At 37.3% G+C, this 22,949-nt stretch overlaps 1 protein-coding gene across 3 annotated transcripts; it reads right to left on the bottom strand.

Moving 5' to 3' along the window:
- Nucleotides 1-2,637: 2,637 nt before the first annotated feature.
- Nucleotides 2,638-21,598, bottom strand: TYRP1 (tyrosinase related protein 1). 3 transcript variants are annotated; one of them, XM_037031191.1, is made up of 8 exons: nucleotides 21,556-21,598; nucleotides 20,551-21,001; nucleotides 19,171-19,493; nucleotides 16,471-16,675; nucleotides 12,440-12,607; nucleotides 9,641-9,820; nucleotides 5,867-6,013; nucleotides 2,638-5,013 (listed from the first exon to the last, which is right to left on the bottom strand). In XM_037031191.1, exons 2-8 carry the CDS (start codon nucleotides 20,933-20,935, stop codon nucleotides 4,808-4,810), a joined length of 1,614 nt encoding a protein of 537 aa, XP_036887086.1. In that variant the 5' UTR covers nucleotides 20,936-21,001; nucleotides 21,556-21,598; the 3' UTR covers nucleotides 2,638-4,807. The 3 variants fall into 3 exon arrangements, with proteins under 3 accessions (XP_036887086.1, XP_036887076.1, XP_036887069.1); XM_037031181.1 differs by lacking the exon at nucleotides 21,556-21,598 and adding an exon at nucleotides 21,424-21,539; XM_037031174.1 differs by lacking the exon at nucleotides 21,556-21,598 and adding an exon at nucleotides 21,296-21,417.
- Between the last annotated feature and the right edge of the window lie 1,351 nt (nucleotides 21,599-22,949).

Raw genomic sequence — 22,949 nt, 5'->3', positions numbered from 1 at the left:
AATTAATTAAATGTGAATTGTTACTTTTTTTTTTAGCATTCTATTGTATTAGGCCAGTTTTTCCTTGAAAGCTTTAGGTGTACAGTTACAAAGTTAACCCTGACTTTCATTACTGGTAGTCTCAGTGGCCAAATGGAGATGATTCCCATAGCTGGCGAGCCTCGTCACCGATGTCAGAAATTATCAGTGTCTCCGGTTCTAGCATAATCATCTATTGTATGTGAAACCATTGCGGTGATGTGCCACTCTTCTTCATTTTGTGGCCCTGAAGGGCCTGACGATAAGTGATCATGATAAGAAGGATAATGTATACAAGAGAGTTGTAGTTAATGAGAAGACATGTTTTTGTTATTTGGTTGGAATTTAAACCATGTGAAGATTACTAATCTTGCAAGCTATTTTTCCACCAAAGTTTAAAAAAACTGAATTTCTTCTGCTTTCAGAGATCACATGAACATTTTTAAACCAGTTGAGTAATAGCAGATGTCTTCACTGTTCATTTGGGGAGGCATTTGATGTTCATAATCAACATTTTGAAATATGTTCAAAGCTGCCATCTTGTGGTAATATTCTATTCAATTTTTAGCAGATATGTTGATAAAAGTCTTGCTAAATATGAAGCCTAGGAGGAAAAAACATTGCAGAAATACATTTTAGGATGCATCAGAAGCCTGTATCTTGAAGCCTACATAAAAAAAAAGAGTGTATTTCCACAAATAATTTACTTAATCAAATTGATTAATACTAGTCTTACTTATTTTGCAAAGTTTCTGTGTAAAAGCCATGACAGATTTTATTCATTGTCCCTTCTTTCCCTCTTTCCAAAATTAAAAGTCTAAAGATTCCTTTTTTGTGGGAGAGAAGATTAAGAAAAAAGGGTAAAAACTCCATGCTTTAGTGGTGGTAGAGAAAAAGTAGAAAGAAACTAAGTCCTCAAAGGCATTATCACACTACCTTACCTACCTACCTTGGACTCTCTCCCTTTCAAACTTCTCTAGTTTGTGAGAAAATAATGTATCTTCAATAGAGTACATTGGTTTTGTCGTTCACTCTCATTTGAAATTCAGCTCTGGGAGGCTGGGAGCACTATGAGACATGTTTATCTGTGTGACAGTGTCTCAGGTTTTCTTAATCTCAGCACTGACATTTTGGGTTGGGTAATTTTTGAAGAGGGGTGGGCTGTTTAGTGCATCATAAGATTTTTAGCAGCAGCCCTGGCCTCTGCCCTCTTAGATGCCTGTAGCAGCCCCACCTTCCGGATTCTCCTGGTGATGAAATGTCTTCCATCTGAGATCCACCACGTTAGATGATGGGGTCCAGTGCTCAGATCTGGTGGTCAACAGATATTGACTATACTGCCAAAATGATTAATTAGTTGGATGTGAGCATTGAGAGAGATGGTAGAGTTCAAAGGTCACTCCCAAGTTTTTCTCTTGAGCTAGTAATTGTATCATTGCACCACTTAAAATATAAAGAAGCATGCCCTGGCTGGTATAGCTCAGTGGATTGAGCACAGGCCTGCGAACCAGAGGATCGAGGTTCAATTCCCAGTCAGGGCACATGCCTGGGTTGCAGGCCAGTTCCCTGCAGGCCAACTCCCAGCAGGGGATGCACAAAAGGCAACTATACATTGATGTTTCTCTCCCTCTCTCCTTCCCCTCTAAAGATAAATAAATAAATAAAATCTTAAAAAAAAGAAAATTGGAAGATTATATTTAAAAAAATATATAAAGAAGCATGTTCCAATATATCAACATTCCCCTTAAACTTTGTCCTTAACATTGAACAAGTACTCCACCTGTGACTCAAACACTACAGATTTTTGTTTCTGTATTAGTGAAACACAATACATTAACATTTACACCATCTTTTTCCCTCTTTATCAATCTCACAGCAGTTTCCCCCATTATCGGTCTCATTGAAATATTGGTTTATATTGAACTTGAAATCCACAGCAATCTCCTGGTTATTTTGTAAAAAAAAACCCACAAAACTGCTAATTCCTGTTTTCCTCTACCCTTTAACTTTGCAGTTGTGATTTTGAAGTGAAAGTTTTTGCAGTTTTCTTTTTAAAGTTCATTTTCTTCATATCAGGCTCTGCTATTAATATATCTTTTTTTTTCAGTTTCACATTAGCTTTCTCTGTCCAAATTGATGTCCCATTGGTTCATTGGTTGATAAAAATTTTGACTAGGAAATGGCAAAGGACAAAATAGACATTACTTGATATTCATGGAGTTAGCTCAGAAAAGAAATATCTCATAACCAAATCTTGGAACAGTTACTCTAATAGCCCAAATCTTTTTTTCCCCTACATTCATTTTAAAAGATTACATGGAACTGCAAATGAACACTATCTTTGAAATTTTCTTCTAGGAATCGAAGACAAAATATAACTTCAGAGGAACACAAAAATAATAGCTTTCCATACTTGCTTGTACAGAAAGGGGCATTCAGGTGTTTTTACTCACTGTGTAGACTATTAAGCTTAGCTCAGTTTGTGCCACTGGCATGCATTGGGTGCTTATGGGACAGGAAGGAAGGGCTTTAGGTGGTGTGGAATGTGCTTTCCAGTGAGCACTTGATAACTTCATTGACTATGTTTTACAAGAAAACTGGAGGACTGAGAACACTGGGAAATATCCAAGATTGCAAGAGAGTTTTATTTGCAATGAATAATTTCACATATTATAGAAAAGGTAATGGTCATGTGATCAAGACAAGTCATAAGAACTTACAGAACTGTAAAATACTGAAAGAAGGCCTTGAATGAAAGAAAAATAAAGAAACACATTTAGGAAGACATTATCAAAACTACATTTATAAGATAATGGGTGTAGCTTTCTCTCATAGTTAGGATTTCGTAGAATTCATGTTTATGTTTTGAGACAGGTCCTCCTTCTCTCTTGAGCTATTAAATATTAACTAGTCTCTTAGCCTTTACTCTTACCATTAATCAACATTATTTACAAATATCACCACCATTCTTTTTATAAAACACACTTTAATTGTGACTCACCATTATGCCCTCTTACCTATAAAATGAATTCTAAATTTTGTAGGGTTGCATATTAGACACTAATTTCATTCCTAATTTGACTTTCTCCAATCCTTCATAAAAACTGTGCTCCAAGCACACTGACCTACTTTATATTTTTTAATATTCTATGCTCTTTCAAATTTCTGTGACTTTGCTGATGTTGTTGGTCCTGCATGGAATATCCTTCCCCAATCTTATGTTTGGTGAATCGAATGGCATTCTTTGAGGCCCAAGTCAAACGTGACATTCTCAATTTTACTACTTCCGACTTTCCCTTTCCCAAATCACCATGACCTTGAACTGCATTTGAAACTTAGTATGTGCTTAATAGATGTTTATGAAATTAGTAATTAGTAATTCACTCCAAAAATTTGAAATGGGGGACTCAGTTTTATAGATTCTTGTATAGAAAAAATCTTATGTTATACAATAATTTATCTGAAAAGCTATGAGTATGTAAGTTAAAATGTACTCAAATACAATAAATTGAGAAATGCTATTTGAAAGTAAAAAATGTTATTGCTATATGCATTCTATTTCATTAACACATTTTGTCTATCTTGTATACATAGCCTTAAGATTGCTTAGTATAGGGAAAACCAGTAACTAATTGGTTATACATAACTTTAATCTTGCTTTTTTTATTGAGTTGGGAATATCAGCCAAGCCATTTTCTATAGCATATGATTACTATTGTTGTTCTTTTTAAAAACTAATTGTAATTAATATATTTGTTCACTGTGACTAGCCAGCCTATAGAGTTATTCATTAGGAGTATGGTTTCATTAGCAGAAGATCAAAAGAGAGAAAACTATTTTATGATAAAATATAGAAAAACAATGACATTCTTGCAGCATTGCATAAAAAAGAGGATGAATGGAATAATATTTTACTATTTTATTTGAAAAGACATTAAGTCTGATAAGTAATGAGAGAAAGCTACTTGAATTGAACACAATGAACTGAACGCTATTTGTAAGGCACTCTGATGCACAATCTGCACCTTTCTGCCTCCTGTAGATCTAAGAGACTAGCTGAGGAACTGGGAGGTGTAATGTATGGGTGGGTAGTTCCTTTGTCAGTGATTGAGAGGAGGGAGAACACAGTGGAAACAGGCAGTATCAATGATCTCTTAAACAGAGTGAGGCTTTTATCTCTCTAAAGTGTGACAAAGGTTATGATGTCGCTGTGGTCTTGAACCTTAGACTATGTAATGTATCCTGATGCCCAAAGGGGAAGACCAGTTTGAAGAAATTAACTAGAATCCAACTTATAATTTCACATCAATTATTTTAAGTAATAAATGTGGCTTCCTTTATTATCTGTTGGCCAATGTCAATGAATGGAAATGTGTTTACATTTTAATATTGTAGAAATGCCTACTCGTGTACTTTAATCAGGGATTTTCTATCAACAATTTTTCTTTACACACAAGCAAGGCAAAAACAGCTTATTTACATTTTTGTATAAGTGGCCATTAAAACATGTGAAATATCTTGACACTTTCTGCCTAAATACCATGGAGTTTGTGCAACCGGCAATTTAAATAGAGCCATAGAGCCTATTGAGAAGGTTGTGACTCTTCCCAGCTCTGGAAAGTAACATCTGGAGCTTTAATTCTGATACGTGCATACATAAAGAAGAAAGTAACAGAATGAGAGAAAATACAGTTAGTAACTCAACCTATTATTTTCAACCAGTGTTTTTTTTTTTTTGTAATACCAATGTATAAGAGATTGAGACCTATAGTCTACCTGTGGTTTACAGTTAGACCATAGACTGATTAGGATTATGGATTTTTTCATATTCTTCAGCATAGTGTCGATACTGGTCAGTGAGGAGAGGTTGATTTGTTTCATCCATGTTGCTCCTGGCACGGATCAGACAGGTAGCGCCCACAAAAATGACGGCAACCAGTAGTAAAGCAGCAATCACTGCTATGGTAATAATCTCAGAAATACTAAAATCCCGACCTATTTGAAAAATAAAATGAGAGCAGGAAGTAAATCTTACAGTAGTTGCCATCAATAAGTGGATATCTTAAATTTAGTCACTTCACAGAAATACTCATAGTTAATTTTTATCGGTCACATTGCCTATCAGAGCCCTTGTTATCCTGAAGGCACTTCCTAATTTCTCATAGCGAGTAGACCCTGTTGGGATAGTTATTATCATTTTCACTAAAATGTGAGAAAATGATGCCTCAGCGTCTAAGTCACTTGGCCAAAGTCATTTGGTTCCCAGCCAGTAGAGTGGGTTTGGAGTCCAGGTCTTTCAGGATCCAAATCCTGTGCTCTTCCACTGTACCCTATTGCCTTTCATGAGAAAGAAGTTAAACATAAATGAGAAAGTTCTGAATTTCAAAACATCACAAAAAGCATCTCAGAGTATCTCATGCCATTTATTTATTTATTTATTTATTTATTTATTTATTTATTTAAATAGAGGCACAGTACAGTATACTGTAGAAAATTTAGGGGCCTAAGCTCCAAACTCATTTTGTGTCACTAAAAATGTGAACTTCAACAGTTACTGCTTTGAAGCCTTGTCTTCCTTATTCATAAATTCCGGATTATAATACTTATCACAGAGGGATATAAGGATTAGATGAGATAGTGTGCTATATAATCAGCTCAATACCAGGCCAGAGTGGGCTCACAACAAATGTTAAATTTACGTTCTTTATCCCCAAATAAAAATCCAAATGAAAGTTTCTAAATGCAAGTGGAAAATGTAAGCTTCAGAAATACTGTGATGATTTTACTTTAAAGGTAACAAATTTGCTTTTGAAAATTTTCACAGTACAAATACATTTTAAGTACTCACGTGGCCACTGAATTTCATAGGTGTATCCCAGGTTGTCAGGAGCAGTGACAAACATTTCTGTGTTGGTAACTGGAGGCCAGAACGGTACCATGTTGTATTGTCTATTATGTCCAATAGGGGCATTTCTCATTGGAAAGGTGGATATATCTAAAATATGCCAAAAACACCTTTTAATATCAATATATCATTATGTTCTGAAATTGTCTTGAAATATTCAAAGATAACATTAAAAACATTTTATATGGTATATTAAAATAGATACATTTGACTGTTTTATGCATAGGCACATTTTCACACATACATGTAAGAGAGTACAAAGTCTTCAGTCATGCAGTCCTGCTTCCCAACCCTGTCTCTGCCCTTTAGTAATCTGTGATACAAGGCAAATTATTTACTCAGTAATCCCGGACCTGTTCTGAGTTAGAGAATACCTAACTCAAAGTGTTTCATGAATTTTAAGGGAGATCACATAGGGGAAGATGCTTAACACAGTACCTCTCCAGACACATCAGCTCAACACCTGCCTGCTCCTTTCACCCCTTCCTCCCACCACTCATGTGTCTTTCCATACTACTTAAACATGTTCTGCATCATGTCATTATGTCTAAATGATGTATCAGTGCTATTCTCTTAAAAGTTATCGGGGGAAAATTAAACATGCTAGCATGAATGGGAAAAATAAGTTTGAACACCTTTGTTCTTTGGGTGAAATAAAAATTTTCTATTTTAAATGTTTCTTTTTTTAAATAATTTTTTAATTCAATTCTTGTTCAAGTACAGCTTTCTGTCTTATATTCCCAACCCTGCCTGCCCCCTGCCCCATGCTCCCCGCCTCCCTCCCATTTCCGCCCCCCACCCTTAGTTATTGTCCATGTGTCCTTACTACTTGTTCATGTGAGTCCATCCCCTTTTCCCCTATTTTACTCTGAATAAAGACATAAGCAAAAACAGATTTCAAATGCTTTGAGTACAGCCCTAACATATCCAATAGAAAAAGAACGTTCAAAAGCAGGAATGTTTTAGTATTTTATTACCTTTGATGATCAGTAATTGTTTTACTGTTAAATGTAGGAACTAATTTGAGTAAAATTCATTGAACTTATTTTTCAGAACTAAAGAAAAGATTGACCTATAGTTTGCTGTAGCATCATCTATAATTTGAATTTGAGAGATAATTTTTAGTGGAGGTTTCTCCTTGACTGAGAATATATGTCTCTACTATTTTTCATTTTTTTCTGTTTACTTTTAAATAAACATTAAGTCATTCCTCACATTTTACTCTGTTAGCAAAAAACCCCACAAACTTTTCAGTCAAGGTCCTGGAATCCTCCTGTGTGCTCCCCTGCTACCTCTCTTGATTCTACAGTCGTTTATCTCCTGTCCATGGTTTTGCTATCCACAGTTTCAGTTACCGGCCGTCAACTGTGGTCTGAAAATATTAAATAAAATATTCCAGAAATAAAAAATTGATAAGCTTTAAATTTTGCTCAGTTCTGAGTAGCGTGATGAGATCTTTTATCCTCCGGCTCTGTCCTACCCAGAAGTGGCTCATCCACTTTGCATAGGCTCCCTGCTCGTTCGTCTCCGGAAGACCTCTCAGGTAGCAGACGGCCATGATGAAAATGCACTGCCAGGGTTCACAGAGCACTTATGTTCTTAGTCATTGCCCCAAAGCCACTCACGTAACTTTTATTAAAGTATATTGTTATAATTGTTCTTTGTTATTACCAGTGATTATTGTGACTCTATCACTGGGTGTAATGAATAAATTAAATTTTACCTTAGGTAAGTACCTATAGGGAAAAACATAGCAGTCAGTTATGGGGTTCAGTACTATCCCCAGTTTCAGGCATCCACTGGGGGGTCTTGGAGCATGTCCCCATGAATAAGGGGGGATGATTCCATTTAAATACAAGTCGCAGGTATTTATATCATTAGTGAGTTTTTGTCATCAGGTATGAAAGTACTGACATGTCCTTTGTGCCAAAACATGTTCTTTTTTGTTGTTGTTCTATATGTTGATGCAATTAAATAAAAAACACATTGTTAAAAACTAGGTTTGGAAATGGGCTTGGGCACTGCATTTAGTGGACATATACTTAGAATGGTTGGAATGTGTGAGAAAGCTCAGGAAGTATCAGATTTCGTTTGTAAGAAGTATGCTATCTGGATAGTCAGTGTGCTCCTGTGAAGCACAGAAGAGTATTTCAGAATCTAGTTTGAAGAACAATTGATAATAGGAATGGCAGGTATTGTTCATGTATTTGTCACTTCAAACTTACTATGTATTAATGCTAATTAAGTATTTATTTAGTAACACCTGTTGAGCTCCTGGTCTAGGCATGGGGCTGTAGCATTGAAGAGAACAAAGTCCCTGTCCTCAAGGAACTCACAATTTGCTGTATTACTGTTAATTATTTATTAAAAGTAGATACTAAAGTTAATACCTTAGCTTTTCAAACTTTCTATTTCATCTTTACTGAATCCCGCATGGATCAGCCTCAACCCTGTTCAGCTTCAAATGTGTGATAAAGTTATATCCATTAAAACGAATGGAGAAATACTAGTAAAAATAACAAACAATATCCATTGAATTATAACGTAGTTTCTCTATGCAAGACCCTTCAGTGGCTTCCCACTCTCTTAGTGTTAAATGCATGTTACCCCTCTTACCTTACTATCTCCCTCCGTTCTCTCCCCATTCTTCACTCTGCTTCAGCCTCTGCGGGCTCCTTTGTTCCTCTGTCTCAAGACAGTTTGCCATGCATTTATACAATACATCCTATGCTCTTTTCTTATTTTATTTACCACCTCATATACTGTTTATTTATTTACATATGTTTATTGTCATTTTGTACCAACAGAAAAGAAAGTTCCAGGACAAAGATTTGTGTGTGTGTGTGTTTTATGTTATTGTATTTCCAACACCTAGAATACCTAGGAAAGAGTAGGTATGTATGTCTGTGGTGTACACATGCTCAGAGGAAAATAAGAGACTGGCTGAGTTGGATAAAAAAATGAATAGATAGTTAATCTCAAATATTGTGTTTAGATGCATGATGAAGTAAAGGCACAGAAGCCAAAATTAAGAACACTTTTAAGATATTAAAATGCATGGCATTTTAATCAGAGAAGTGACATTCTTTGTTTGAAAAGTAATGCTGATGCACACGCACACACAGTGCAGCGTGAGTGTCTCGGCTGAGAAGTAAAGAGAAAGTAGCCTTGTGAATAGTGTTTTAAAGAATACATTAAAATGAACTTAACAGATTTTCTGTGGTGGGATATGAAGACCAATATTAACTTTTCAAGTTGAGCAGAATTTTCATTTGTGAGAGTTCGTAAAGTAACAAAGTCAAAACTGTGGTTTGTGGTTATAATATACATTTTTGTCTTTTGGGGTATCAAGGAAGAGCTATGTAAGGTTTCCCCTTCATATTAAAAATCAATAATGAAAAAAAGGCAACAAGAATGTTCATTGGAAGATAGGAGGAAGACAAATTTGGGAAACAGTGAAAATGAGGAGGGATCACCTGCTTAGTTCTATCGAATGCTAATAAATATCATCTTCAATAACAATTCTGAGAGATTTCTCATCTGCATTTCAAAGTGGCTCCGAATATTTGGAAATGGCTAGACATTACTGCTATTTTATCCTTAGTGTGAAGTGTAGCCTAAGTGTGTCGAGTGCTTAGCCTGAAGTGATGACTCTGCCGTCTGAACAACCTCTCTTCTGCCGAGTCTGCAAAAAGCACATGAAAGTGTCTCACTCACCGGCATTGTACCTCCTCAGCCATTCGTCAAAGACTGCATCGGTGAAAGTATGCAGGAGGACAAAAATAGGGTCATTCGGAGACAAATGGGTTTGTCCCCCTGTGCCATTCAGGAATAGATGAGCCAAATTGTGAAGGCTTCGAACAGCAGGGTCATACCTCCCTGTGGGGTCACTGTAACCTAGATGTACAAATAAATGAAAATAGCAAAAATCATTACAACTATATTTTGCAAGTGAATGGCAGTGACTATACTGAGGAAAAATTTTCCCTACGCTTGTCAGGACCGTTGTTACCTTAGTAGTATCATAGCACTGTTTCTCTATACCTGTGGTGGGAGACATTTGTTTGCTGTACCCAGAGCTGGGTTAGTTTTAAGCCAGTGGTATGACATTCTACGTAGAGCTTCCAGGTTAAAAATAATGACCTGCAAAGGATATCAGTCAAACTATATAGAATACTCTATTTCAACAAGGCAATCATTAGTCACCTGAGAGTAGAAATCTCCAGCTTCTACTAAAAATGGCTGACATGATGGGAGACCACCCTGATTGTCCTGGAACTCACATTGCCAGATGTTACTTCAGTTTCCTATATTCTTCCCTTTGAAAGGCTGACAGCACGCTTATTTCTGGAAAGTTATTTTTTATGGAGAAGTTTTAATTTCTCAGAGCTTTCTTAATACTTCTGTACTGCTTTTAAACATCTGGAAAGCCTGCTGTCAAAACATTTATAGAACTTTTGATAAACATATTTCCATATCATACATACTATATATATATGTATTTTACATGTATCATATATCCCCATATTATATACAGGGTTCAGCAGAAGTAATACCTGCTTGAGTGTGGTTGGTAGGGTAATAGTATGGATGCAATAACATAGTTTTAATTTGAACATTTCACCTAAAACATCATATGGTCTGCCCAAGTGTGATATTGTTACACTGCAGAGTTACACACTCATGATTTTGTAGTAAAAGATTTTCTAATAAAAAAGAGGCATCATTTGTGCTGACCCCTGTATAACATGCATATATTATATGGCTGACAATCCCAGCTGTATCCCATATTGTATGTATCGTGAGTTACGTTAGAGAGAAGACGAGAGCAGACCAAAAACAAAAATAAGGGTCTGCGATGTGGGATGGAGGTGCGTGTGTGTCTGTTCAGCTTGAAGGGCCAGAGCGGGGAGATCAGGGAAAGGTTATTAAAATTGGAATTCAAACTACATTGTCTTGTGTAATTATACTCATTTATTCATTTTCATACATGTGTTCCATTATTATTAAAAAAGTTTAAAGATTGCCTGTAATGTTCATGGCCTGTGGGTAGGCACTGGTCTTTTTATACATTTGTTGAGAAATCAGTATATTTTGTCTCTTAATTAGGCATCAATAAAACAAAATCTGCAAATTCTAATAGAAATCAGCACTTATAACCTCAGTTTATATATACAAATTTAGTCAAAATATAGTGAATATTGAATTTATATCCAAATAAGTGGTTTGTATATAGTTATTAAAATTAACATAAAGATAAAACAATAGCATATAATTTTGAGAATAAAAGGGAAGAGAATTGAAAATAATTATCAGATTTATACATCAAATATCTCAGATTGTGGGGACAGAGAGATCAATTCTCATTTTTTTTGCATGAGTGTAGGGAAGGTCTAACATATGCAATGCTATATTTAAGGTAAATTTTGACAATAAGTTATAACAAAATCAAAAGCTTTTCTGTTCCTTTAAAACTTTAAGTATATATCAAGCATGATTTAGAGGTTTCAGTATCTAATGTATGAAGACACTAAACTTAGAAACTTTGGCTTTGAATCTGTGCTCCGTTCCTAACTAGCTGAATATCTTGGGTAATTAATTGCACTTATTTGGACCTCAGTTTCCTCAGCTTTAAGAACTTTGAATTAAATAAAGAAAACCAAAGTAAATATCACTAGATGCGGCACTGAATTTTTATGGATCTTAAAAAAAGTTACAGGATGATACAGTCCTAAATAAACATATGCCCAAACCAGGCTTTATTGCATATCAATGAATTATTTAGATTTTTTATTGATTTTTAAAAACCTAATAAGCTCTTAAAGTGTTAAATATTATTTGCTTATATTAAAATTTGGTTGTTACACGAATAGCAGCCACCTATCTACTGGAAATTTGAGCTTAAATACTTTTTAATTATTTAAGAGGTTGAAGAATATCATATTTTGCCATTTATAATGTGCTCCTATGTATAATGTCGACCACATTTCTGGGCCCAAACTTTTAGGAAAAAAATCTTTTACTGTAATTTTTAAATTCAATTATTTATTTATTTATTTATATTCAGAAACAAACCTGATTATCATATTTCAGCCTATTATTTTGCATACAAGTATTTTTATTGCTTTCTAGGATTATACGTTTAACACATAAGCACAAATAAAAGTATTTAAAAAGTTTATATAGATATGGAATTAGTACTACCCACATATAATGCACATCCTTATTTGTCCTTCAAAAGTTTGGGAGGAAAAGTGCACATTATACATGGCAAAATATAGTCATTTCCAAGAGCTTCTGTTATGATTGAGAGGGTTTTGTGGTCTGGCACTTTTCTTTGAGGAAATTCTTGTCTGAGTGAACAGCTGTTGTCTCCACCATAATTAGGCAGCGCCATACAGATACACTCATTGGATCAATATGGCATTTAATGATTTTTCAAAGAGATCTGAGTGTGAGTACTCCAATTTTCTGTGATAACTGCATCAGTTCAAACCACCGATTATATTTACTTGCCTTCCACAGTGTTTCGAAAACTGTTTGTAGAATTGGAATAAAAAGGAGGTGTGTCAAATACAGTGACTTCCAAGCACTGAAGGACATCCTGTGGTTTGGGAAGACGCTGCACCATTGGTCTGGCCACATTTCCAGCTGGATTTCTCCTGACTGGACTGCCTTCAGTGCCTGGGAAAATGATGGGGTATGCAAACAGTTACAGAGTGTTTAGAGATCGTATCATCGCTCTTGACAATGTTATATATTGCATAGACACTGAATGACAGGAGGTTCTTGGTGGAAGAGAACGCTTTTTTAAAATGCTTTTCAGTGGTAGTAAAGTGAGAAAATCAAAGTTATCATGTCAGCTTCCCTGATAAGAATAGATATGTGACACATAAAATCATCTGAAGGAAGCAGTGATCACAGTAAGAGATAGAGGCCCAGGTCTTTGTTAAATTAATATAGACTTTTTCTTTTTTCACAAGAATGTATTAAAATGAGCATTCCACAGAAAATTGAATTTTGCCAAAATAATCTCATAAACCTAAATTGCACCCTAAAATCTATATCTCACACATATATGGAGTTTTGTACTTGAATGCTGTCTGTTTCAGGCCTTCAGAAAAATAAAGAAAAACAATCTTCAATTTCAATGGATACATTTTCCCCAGGTATGGGGAAATAATTAAGTTTTTGCAGGGCAGTAAGACTAAGAGGTACACTGTGTTGCTAGTGATAACATGACAGATAATATGAGAGAGGGAGGGAGGTTCCTTTCCGGTTGGGCAGATCCAGAGAGTGCCTGGAAGGATGGAGGAGAATTTCCATAGGTGAAAAGGTAATATTTTAGGCAGAGGTAGGAACAAGAAGTGATAAGCTGTCTTCTATGTATCATATAAACTCCATCAGAGCAAGAACTCGATCTGTTCTCCCTACCACCCTATCAGACAGTCACAACGTGTTCACTAAAATGTTAGTTTCCTTGTTCCTTTCACTGGCCTAATAAATATTAAGTTTGGTATTTATATCTGGAACTAAGGCAAGGGGTAATCATACATTTTGGTGCAGTGCCTGGCATATAATCATTGCTAAGTAGTTGTTTGGTGCATGTTACACGGGGTAGGTCATGTTGGCTGTGGGCCTGTTTGGGGGCTAGTTTGTCTGGGCTGTGTGGCATTGTAAGAGAGTATTGCACAGTGGAAAGATGGGAAGCTAGACAAACCATAATGTGAAGAAACCAAAAGGCAAGATGCGAAAGTTATATTTAGTTCAGAACTGGGAAGAAGCTTTAGGTGGGTGGGAGGAGAGGAGTTTGGTTAGGAGCATTTTGCATTAGTCTGTCCCACTGGTCTCCGGATAGGAGTGTTCATGCCTTAGAGGGGAGAAAACATTTCCACATCTCATTTTCATTTTGCCTCATTCATAAATGTCCTAATTGTATGCTTTGTAACTAACATAATGATTAGTATCTGAAGACTCAGCATAACTAACTTTATATAATATAATAATAAAACTTTTGCCTATGTTGAGACTGGAAAGTACATGTGCATTTTTTAGGTACACATTATCATGAACACTTTCAGATTGTGCTAGCTAAACTATCATTTCAAGCTGATATTTTGGAGATTACTTGTCAGGGAGCTGTCAAGGCATCCCAACAAAATAGTATTGACTACATAGGCTTCAAAAACACTATGTCCTAATTTTCCCTCATGGAGTTTCATAGTGCAGAATTTTGATAGAGACGAAACTAGTTAAACCAATTTAATTTGAACCTAGTGATTTTAAAATTTGCATATGAACAACTTCTGCCATTGTACCTATTTTTTATTTTTAAATGTAAAACAATTTTTAATTACAGTTGACAATCGGCATTATACTAGTTTCAGGTGCACAGTATAGAGGTTAGATTTGTATATGACTCACACTGCGGGCCTGTCCCACCTGGGGCCTGTGGGCCGCACGCTGCCCAGGATGGCTATGAATATGGCCCACCACAAAATCGTGAATTTACTTAAAACATTATGAGATATTTTTGTGATTACATGGCACGACATATTTAATGTGTGGCCCAAGACGACTCTTATTCTTCCAGTGTGGCCCAGAGACACCAAAAGTTTGGACACCCCTGATTTACAGGGTGATCTGCCTGTTAAGTCTTGCACCCATCTGACACCATACATAGTTACTACAATATTATTGGCTGTATTTCTTGTGCTGTACTTTATATCCCCTTTCCATTACAATTACTAACATCCTATGGATTAGAGTCCTGTAGGCTTTCTATGCAGGAATGAGTGAAAAGTTCTGAGTTCTGAAGGAAAAAGTAGATTTGAGAAGTACTGTGAAGAAAGAACAATGTTTTTCATCTGATGAATCAAAGAATGTATTTTAGTGGCTGAAAGAATGTTAGGGATCAGTAATTCACTCCTTTAATTTACATATCAGGTTTGGCATATTAATGGAATATTGGAGGGATACTGTGCAACAAGATTATGAAAACACAGGCATGGACAATCTCAGGACAGTTTGACTTGAAAATGTACATGCACGGGTGTCCTGTAAAAGATGATTAGTGAAACTATAGGCCTGAAAATTTCACTGAGGAAAAAAGGTAGAAGGAGGTAAGAATTGCTATGAGAGTTAAATAAGATGTATACAAGCATTTCACACCATATCAGACACACTGTGTTCACTAAAATGTTAGTTTCCTTTTTTTCTTTCACTGGCCTAATAAAGTTTAGTATTTATATCTTGAACTAAAGCAGGGGGTAATCATAAATTTTGTTTTATCTAAAATACATTCAAATTTTCAGGAAACTGTGTGTCAGAGTTATGTGTTATAGTAAGTGACAAGAAAAATTGTGATAAAAATATCCTCCTATACTGTAATTTCATTTACTCATTTAGATTGTGCTGTACGTTGCTATTCAGGCACCAGGGTGACTGGAGAACATCCAGAAAACTTCCAGGGCAAAATGTGATAGCTGGGTCAGAGCGAGATGAATATGTTGACATCTACAGAGATCTTGACCCTCGGTTTCATTTCCCTACCACAAGGCAGAACCACTTATTAGTTATGCCAAAAATACACACATTTATTCTAGTTGTTAAGCTTCTGTGGAAGAAAATTTCATAAGTGGGCCATTTCTCTTATTCCTAAACACAGCTAAATACTCTTCTAATGGGAAGAATCACCTAATTTCTTTGTTCCATCTAAAATGTTTTTAGGTTTAGAAAATAATTTAATAATTGATGCTTTAAAGAATACATGCAGAATAAATCTATGAATATATAATAGAATAAATTCCCATAATTCTAGTTTTTATGTGGAAGAACAAAAGTTAAAAGTAGCCAGACAGGCCTGCAGAGGAACAAGGAGACGGGACACGGAGGCCGTAACCGTTAAGCTCGGGGAAAGGTAATCACGTGGGTGGAGGAGGCCGCGGAAGCTCAGGGCCAGACCCACACAGGCCAGAAGCAGCCTCTGGCGGATGTGGTGCGCAGAGCCCTGGAAAAAGGCCTGCTGGTGCTAGGACAACTGTTAAATATTCCCTTTTTCACCTTTTGATTTTTAACCCTATGGAGGATTAACATCATAATAACATACTTACTATAAGTATGTTATTATAAATGTTTTTTTACACACGGGTCACTTCCAAGTCTTTATGCATGTTTCATATCTCATAGGGAAACATTTTTTTGTGTGAAATGCCAGCGCAAGACACATGATCACTAAGCAGTGCTGAGTGTACTAAGGTAATTAATTTATACGAGACTTTTCCAAAGTAAGGAAGTGAGCAATTCGCTTACCAAATTGCTCAAGAAGCGCAATGTAAAAATGTACAGACACCTGTCCTCCCCCACTGGTGCACCTCATAGATTGCCTTGAATATCTTAGTTGTTCCATAAATATCTGTACATTGATTCTCTGTAATAAAAGTAGATTTTAGTCTGAAGTCCTTAGTAGAATGAAGAGCCTTCAGACAGCACATTTACCTCTCTATCTAATAGGGAATTACGAATCCTAGACGTCATTTGGAACTTACTGTTGCAAAGGGTTCCTAGGGTATCATAGTCTTCCAAGGATTCACAGACGATTCGCCATTGAGAAAAGACCGAGTTCGGGCTTATCAGAGTGGAATCAAAGTTGCTTCTCGATCCCATCAAGTCATCAGTGCAGATGTCACAGACGTTTTTTCCAGTTGCAAAATTCCAGTAAGGAAGGGCGAAGGAAGGATTCTGCAGCATTTCCTAGAGCACAGAAACTCTGTTACCATTCTCTGCTTTAGTTTAAAACCCTCCCTCTTTGCTTGGCTTACTTACTCCCTGGCACTCTATTTCTGTTCGTTCAGAACCAGTCCATGTGTTGGTGGATTCTGAGGCGCTGGAGGGCTTGCCTCCCTGACTAACAAAGCTCCTAATCTATCGTACTAGGAGGAGTGATTTCAGGCACTAGAGGGATTTAACTCAACTCATTATACAGATGTGTATGATGTCTGCAAATGCCTCTTTTTAGGGAGCAGGGGAATGCCTGCCTTTTCTGTTTTAGACAGGTAATTACATTTCTAATGATTATATACCAGAACTTATCAATAACAGCCTCTATTCCCTGACATTCCCTCCTCCTTCCACTTCCCTGTCTCTGATTCAGTCACTGCTGACTCGGTTTGGAGCCAGGTCCAGCCTTGAAATATGTTATGTGGAGCAGTACTTTTGGTCTTGTTTGTTAGTTTAACTGGAACGTGTGTAGGCATTTAGATTCTGGTTAGGCCACAGGCTCTTTCAAACTTACCTTACCTGCCTGGGCGCTAAAGATGTTTTACTTAGGGCCCCCTGCTTCAGAACTAACCTAGGATGACTCAGGCTTCTGCCTGAAACTCAGACCTACAGGAAATTCGAGAGAGAAGCAGGGTATCCCCCTGGGCACACTGCTCTTTAGAACAAAAACCTGTTCTCTATCTAGAGCTGATCTCAATAATTCTTAAAATGCTGGGCTCAAGATCACATGGGGATCTTTCCCTGGATTCCTTAAAAACACACACTTATTGTACTTGTTGTTTCTCATCCCCCTTGGTCTTGGGGAGCTGTATTTGAAGTGCTGGATTTAAATGCAGGCATTGCCATCGTTTTCCCTGCACCTCTCCTGCATTTGGTGCGTCACTCCTTCCCCCCTGTGAACCCCGTCTAGGAAGCACTTCCTTGTCTCTGGTGTTTTAGAGGGCCAGAAGTTCCCCCAAGGCATCTCCAGTTATCCATCTCCAGGGATTTAGAGTCCTCATTTAGAAGCTATTGTTCTGGTTCACAAATATTAGTGACAGCTTCCAAGGGATTATTAAGAGTCAGTTTGTGCTTCAGCAACTGACATTTGGGAGCTGGAGCATATTCATGTGGCATTTCAACAGTGCATTACATACAGATTGTAATTTGCTGGATCCCCTGTGCTGCTGGGTTTGAAAAATGCAAGTAGTGAGAGGCTGAAGTTTACACAGGCAAAACCGAAACTTCTAGACACTTTCCATCTGCCCTATCGCTTTGGTGTGCTCATGGGAAAATGACTGGAAGGTATGAAGATCTGAAGTTGATTACAAATGACAGATTTATCTACTAAATAATCTAAATAATCTACTAAATGTCTCCCTTCTAATCAGAGCTATAAAATAAGAAGTGCAGAGAATCAGATGAATTCATTTAATCACTGTCAAACTGCGTACGGATAGACTACTTTCATACAAATATTTTATTCTGTACTTTAGTGCATTCTCTCTCTTCCAACCATTTATTATCTTTGAATCATGGTGAGCACAAGCATACTACAAATTGATAAATGAATACCTTTTTGCCTTCAGATTATTTTTAGGTTCAGTTTTAGATTTTAACTTGCGGGGAGGGATTTATTGCTACTATTTTACATAGAAAACTTCTTTAATTTGTGGGTTTCCTAGATCTAATAGTTTAATGAGATCTCATCATTTAAAATTTCATTTTAAAATTATAATATTTTCTTAAGAATCAGCTATTAGTAAAAGAAACAATAATGAAATATCTTTGTTAACAGATAATTTAATGTGTTTAGAGCTTTCTGCTTAAAAATAAGCAGGAAATAATTGTGTTTGAGTTAAAGTTTACTTTATATCAATGCTTCTTAGTAAAAATGATATGCAATTGATGGGCTGTTTTGAAAATACTCCTTCTGTAAGCCTCAAAGTGGTTAAGGGGCATGAAAAAAAATGGTGTTCAATGAAAATATTACAATGTAAATGGAAAGGAACATTTAATATCACTAAAACCCTGTACCACACTAGGATTGTCCCCTGGTATAGTGAGTTATATATCTGGGACTTGGAAGACTGAAAAGTTCATATACACTTGTTTCACCCAAACCAGTAAGGGGCATTGATTTACATTTTAGAAAAAAGCCATATCAAATGATATTCTTTTGCTGCAAATTCTGTGACTTATTGTTGCAACTGCAGAGCAGTAGAACGTATCCAGTGCTTTCATTTACACTACAAATGTCTCATTTGGTTTCCTCGTTATTGAGACGACTTCCTTTTCAGAAAGATCAACATTCATTTAGAAATATACAATTAGTACAGGGAGAAACTTAGAACATCTAAGGCAGATTAACACCCTGAAATTGCTTTGTCATCGTGTGCTTTGTTCATTTGATACATCATGGATCGAATGACTCACGGACAAGGCACCGTGTGTGTCCAGGACCGAGGACTGCATGGCTCCGTACATACCTGCATGTCTCTCTCCAGCTGCAGTAGGTGGTACCTGTGCCACGTGAGGAAAGCCGGTCCTTCATGGGAGAAATCCACTCCAGCAAAGCTTTCCTGTCCCACCCCAAGGAAAGTCTTTTTGACTGAATAGTAGTGTGTCCAAACAAAGTAGTTAAAAATGGAAGTGTTCTCGAATTGTGGTGTGTTGCCATCTGGCCCGAATATTTCTTCTGATCGCCTGGTGGCAATGACAAACCGAGGGTGAATTGTACGCTTTGCCATATCCAGGGCCTGGACAAAGTATTTCTTTTCTTCTGTACTTAACTCCAGAATGTTTCTCCTGACTTTAGGGATACAAAATTCAAACATGAAAACCTCTTTTTTTGTGGGGATGAGTAGATAATGAGCATAATAATCTTGTAACATACCATGTTTTATTTACCTATGATGACAATTTGCATATAGGCTTAAATAATTTTATACTTTTAAAAGTACCTCTTACTACCCCTAGCTCCCTACCTCCTTTGCTCCCTGGCTCCCTCTGTCCCTCTTTCCTTCCCTCTCCAACTTAATCCATGAATCTGGTAGTTTTCTGTAATTTTATTTGTGGACTTTATGATTGTGTTCTATTTATTTCTGCTCACTATTGGCATTTTTCTTTACATTTTCTACCTTTTAAATATAGTAAATCTTACAAAAACAAGGTATGTGGTATAGCAGAGTGGTGAAGACCAGAGGCTCATTCCGTGACTGCATTCATTTCACTAAGCCTCAGGTTTTCATTTGTAAAATGTGTGTGAAAATATAATCTTTTTGCACAGTTGTAAAGATTAAAGGGTATACACAGTAAAGACAAAGTAAACATTCTATTAAACCTTAGTCTGGCACATAGGAAACAGGCAAGTTTTACTGGCTGTTACAATTTAATGTTTTGCTATTTGTTGCTATTTAGGCTGCAGGCTGGACTCATGCTCTAAAATGGCTGAACTTGATCACTACAGTGGAGAAGTCTCTGGTGGGTTGGCAAGAGCATTACAGTTAGACAAATCTCAGCGTGAATGCCGGGTGTTCCAAGTAGCAGCTCTGTGGAGTTGTCCTTTCTGAACCACACCTATGACAAGAGAACCTCCCTGAGGAATTACAGAAAGTATTGTTGTAAACATCTAGGACAGTTCCGGGCATACAGTGGTTGTTCAACAAATGTTTTGGAAGGCAGTAGTAGTCAATGATCTGAGCTTCAAGCTCATTCCTTTAAATGAAGTAGATTTCTTAATCTCACCCAGGAAGCCTGTCTCCTCAACTGTGAAGAGAGGATTGAGCTATGTGATTTCCAGGTGTTCCTCCAGCTCAAAGGATGTGGGTCTCATGCAGGACTGTCTATCCATTCACATCCCCACTTACCTGTGAGCACCCTCTGGTCACAGGCAGTTCCTCTCCATCCAGGACGGCAGGTCCCACAGTTGTGTCCCGAGAAGTTGCCGTTACAGTGACACGTCCAATTGAAGAACCGTGTGGGCCAGCTCTCCCGATCGTCTCGGCCATCGTGCTGGTACTGGGGGCTGTGGGGCTGGGAGTCTGCGGTCACCGCCTCACACCTGCCCCTTCCTGATGAGGAGCCACAGCGGTCGGTCCCAGGCCCAGACTCGGGGGACAGGTCTGGGCAACATACACCATTTCTCAAAGCCTCAGTGGTGGCACACTCTCTTGGAAACTGGGCCCAAGCCTGGTGAATAAAAAGCAGGGGCAGGAAGACGCATAGTAGAGAGAGGAGTTTCTGGACTTCCATTCTGCTTGAAGCAAGGCTCTGGTTCTGCAGCCCTTGGTGCAGAGGCGGAAGGACATAGAAATCAAGCTGAAAAGGAGAAAGCAAAACGGGATTATGCAAATTGTGTGTGTGCGTGCTGTTATAAATGCATGAGCCCTCTCCAACCCACCTTCAAAATACTTCTCAAGTTTGTAAGATGACAATTCAAATAATAAAAATAGAAACTTACCCTTAAATATTCGACATTTATAATACCTATGTAATTAACCCCCCTGTCCTAGCCATTTAGTTTTACTCCCTTTTAATTTCTATTTATAAAAATACTTATTCTGGCTATCATTTATCAGAAGCATTCATTAGCAGGTCACCACCATTAATTACCTTTAACCATGGAGCTGAAAGAATTGGGAGCAGATTTCCAGCAAGTTAATTTTCATTATTTGAAATCCCCATCCTAATAGAGTTTTGGCTGGAGTCCACCTACTTCCCGCAGAGCTTCCCTCCAGTACCTTAAACTCCGGAGGGGATTCTCTGCTGAACCTCTCCTAGAGCTGAGAGTTTTATATTTGCTAGTCCCCTGAGAACAGAGCTGTTAATTGCATGTTGGTTTCTGCCTGATAACTAATCACAAATCTGCTCACCCAAACTAGGAGGGGCTGGAGCTCTTCGCCACCCTTTGCTAATTCTCTTTCACTTCAGTGAGTTTTTCTGCTCTTTAAGTACTTGGTTAGCACATGATTTCTTTCCTACTGATTTCCTTGTGATGCTTAAAGTTTTAGGAAAATGCCAGAGGCACTAATTTGGAATACAACAAATCAGATAATCTAGAGAGCTTTTGTTTCCATTGTAGAGATTTTATTTTATTTTTGAAACACACACACATACTCATATAAATAGAAATGTGTGTATATATACATATTATTTGTAGGGATACACACACATATGTGTGTGTGTGTGTGTGTGTGTGTATCTTTAGAGGATGAAATGAGAATCCTTACTCTTTCTTAGTGATACATGGGCTAGGCCAGTGCTTGTACCTCCTGGTAGCTTTTGACTGTGTTTGGTTCTGAAAACAGACACTGCCATTCTTACGGTATCTAGAGAATAATTGCTATAGGAAAGACATCACATGATCTCACTTTTAACAGGAACCTAAACAGCAAAACAAACAAGCAAAATATAACCAAAGACACTGAAATAGAGAACAGGCTGACAGTGACCAGAGGGGAGAGGGGAGGGAATTTCAGAAGAAAAGGGGAAGGGTTTATAGGAACAAGTATAAAGGACACATGGACAAAAACTAGGGGGGTGGTGAAAATGGGAGGGGGAGGGCTGGGGGGCTGGGCTGGGATGGGAGTAAAAGACAGAAAACTGTACTTGAACAACACTTAAAAAAATAAATCAAACGTTCTGAAATATAAAAAAAAAAGAAGAGAAAAGGCATCAGATATGATTATACCAGNGGAAGGGTTTATAGGAACAAGTATAAAGGACACATGGACAAAAACTAGGGGGGTGGTGAAAATGGGAGGGGGAGGGCTGGGGGGCTGGGCTGGGATGGGAGTAAAAGACAGAAAACTGTACTTGAACAACACTTAAAAAAATAAATCAAACGTTCTGAAATATTAAAAAAAAGAAGAGAAAAGGCATCAGATATGATTATACCAGGTCACGTGACATTGGGTCTCCAGTGCCTGCTGGTATTGACAGTTGGGCACCCCAACTCCTCTACCCCCATCGTGGTGGTGCCCAGCTCTGCTGCAGACTGTCAGGGCTCGCCACTGCTGCTGAGCTGCAGAAGATGACCTCTGAGCAGCTCCTTCCCTACCTTCTCTTCAAGCAGCCATAAGCCAATGGCACTAACTGTAACTTATTTAAATGCCTTGCTAATTTTAATGACTTTATATAATCATTATACAACCAATATATCAAAGATTTTCATCCACTCATGGCAAAGTTAATTGTGAAAAATGACATATAAGATGATATTAACATAGTTTTTTGGTTGTTTTGATTTTTTCAATCCAACTTCTTG

The sequence above is a fragment of the Sturnira hondurensis genome, unplaced genomic scaffold, assembly GCF_014824575.4.
Source record: "Sturnira hondurensis isolate 20B ecotype Veracruz unplaced genomic scaffold, ASM1482457v3 Scaffold0001812, whole genome shotgun sequence".
NCBI lineage: Eukaryota > Metazoa > Chordata > Mammalia > Chiroptera > Phyllostomidae > Sturnira > Sturnira hondurensis.
Note: the sequence above shows the minus strand (reverse complement) of the source record. Positions and strands in the feature narration are given on the sequence as shown.

Bases quoted from the DNA above. Each gene is read 5' to 3' on its own strand.
- TYRP1 (XM_037031191.1), bottom strand. From the start codon at position 20,935: ATGGAAGTCCAGAAACTCCTCTCTCTACTATGCGTCTTCCTGCCCCTG. The intron at 16,676-19,170 runs GTATGTACGGAG...TCTGTGCTCTAG, and splicing joins AGCTGGAGAGAGACATGCAG to GAAATGCTGCAGAATCCTTC. The intron at 5,014-5,866 runs GTGAGTACTTAA...TTTTTCAAATAG, and splicing joins CTATGAAATTCAGTGGCCAC to GTCGGGATTTTAGTATTTCT.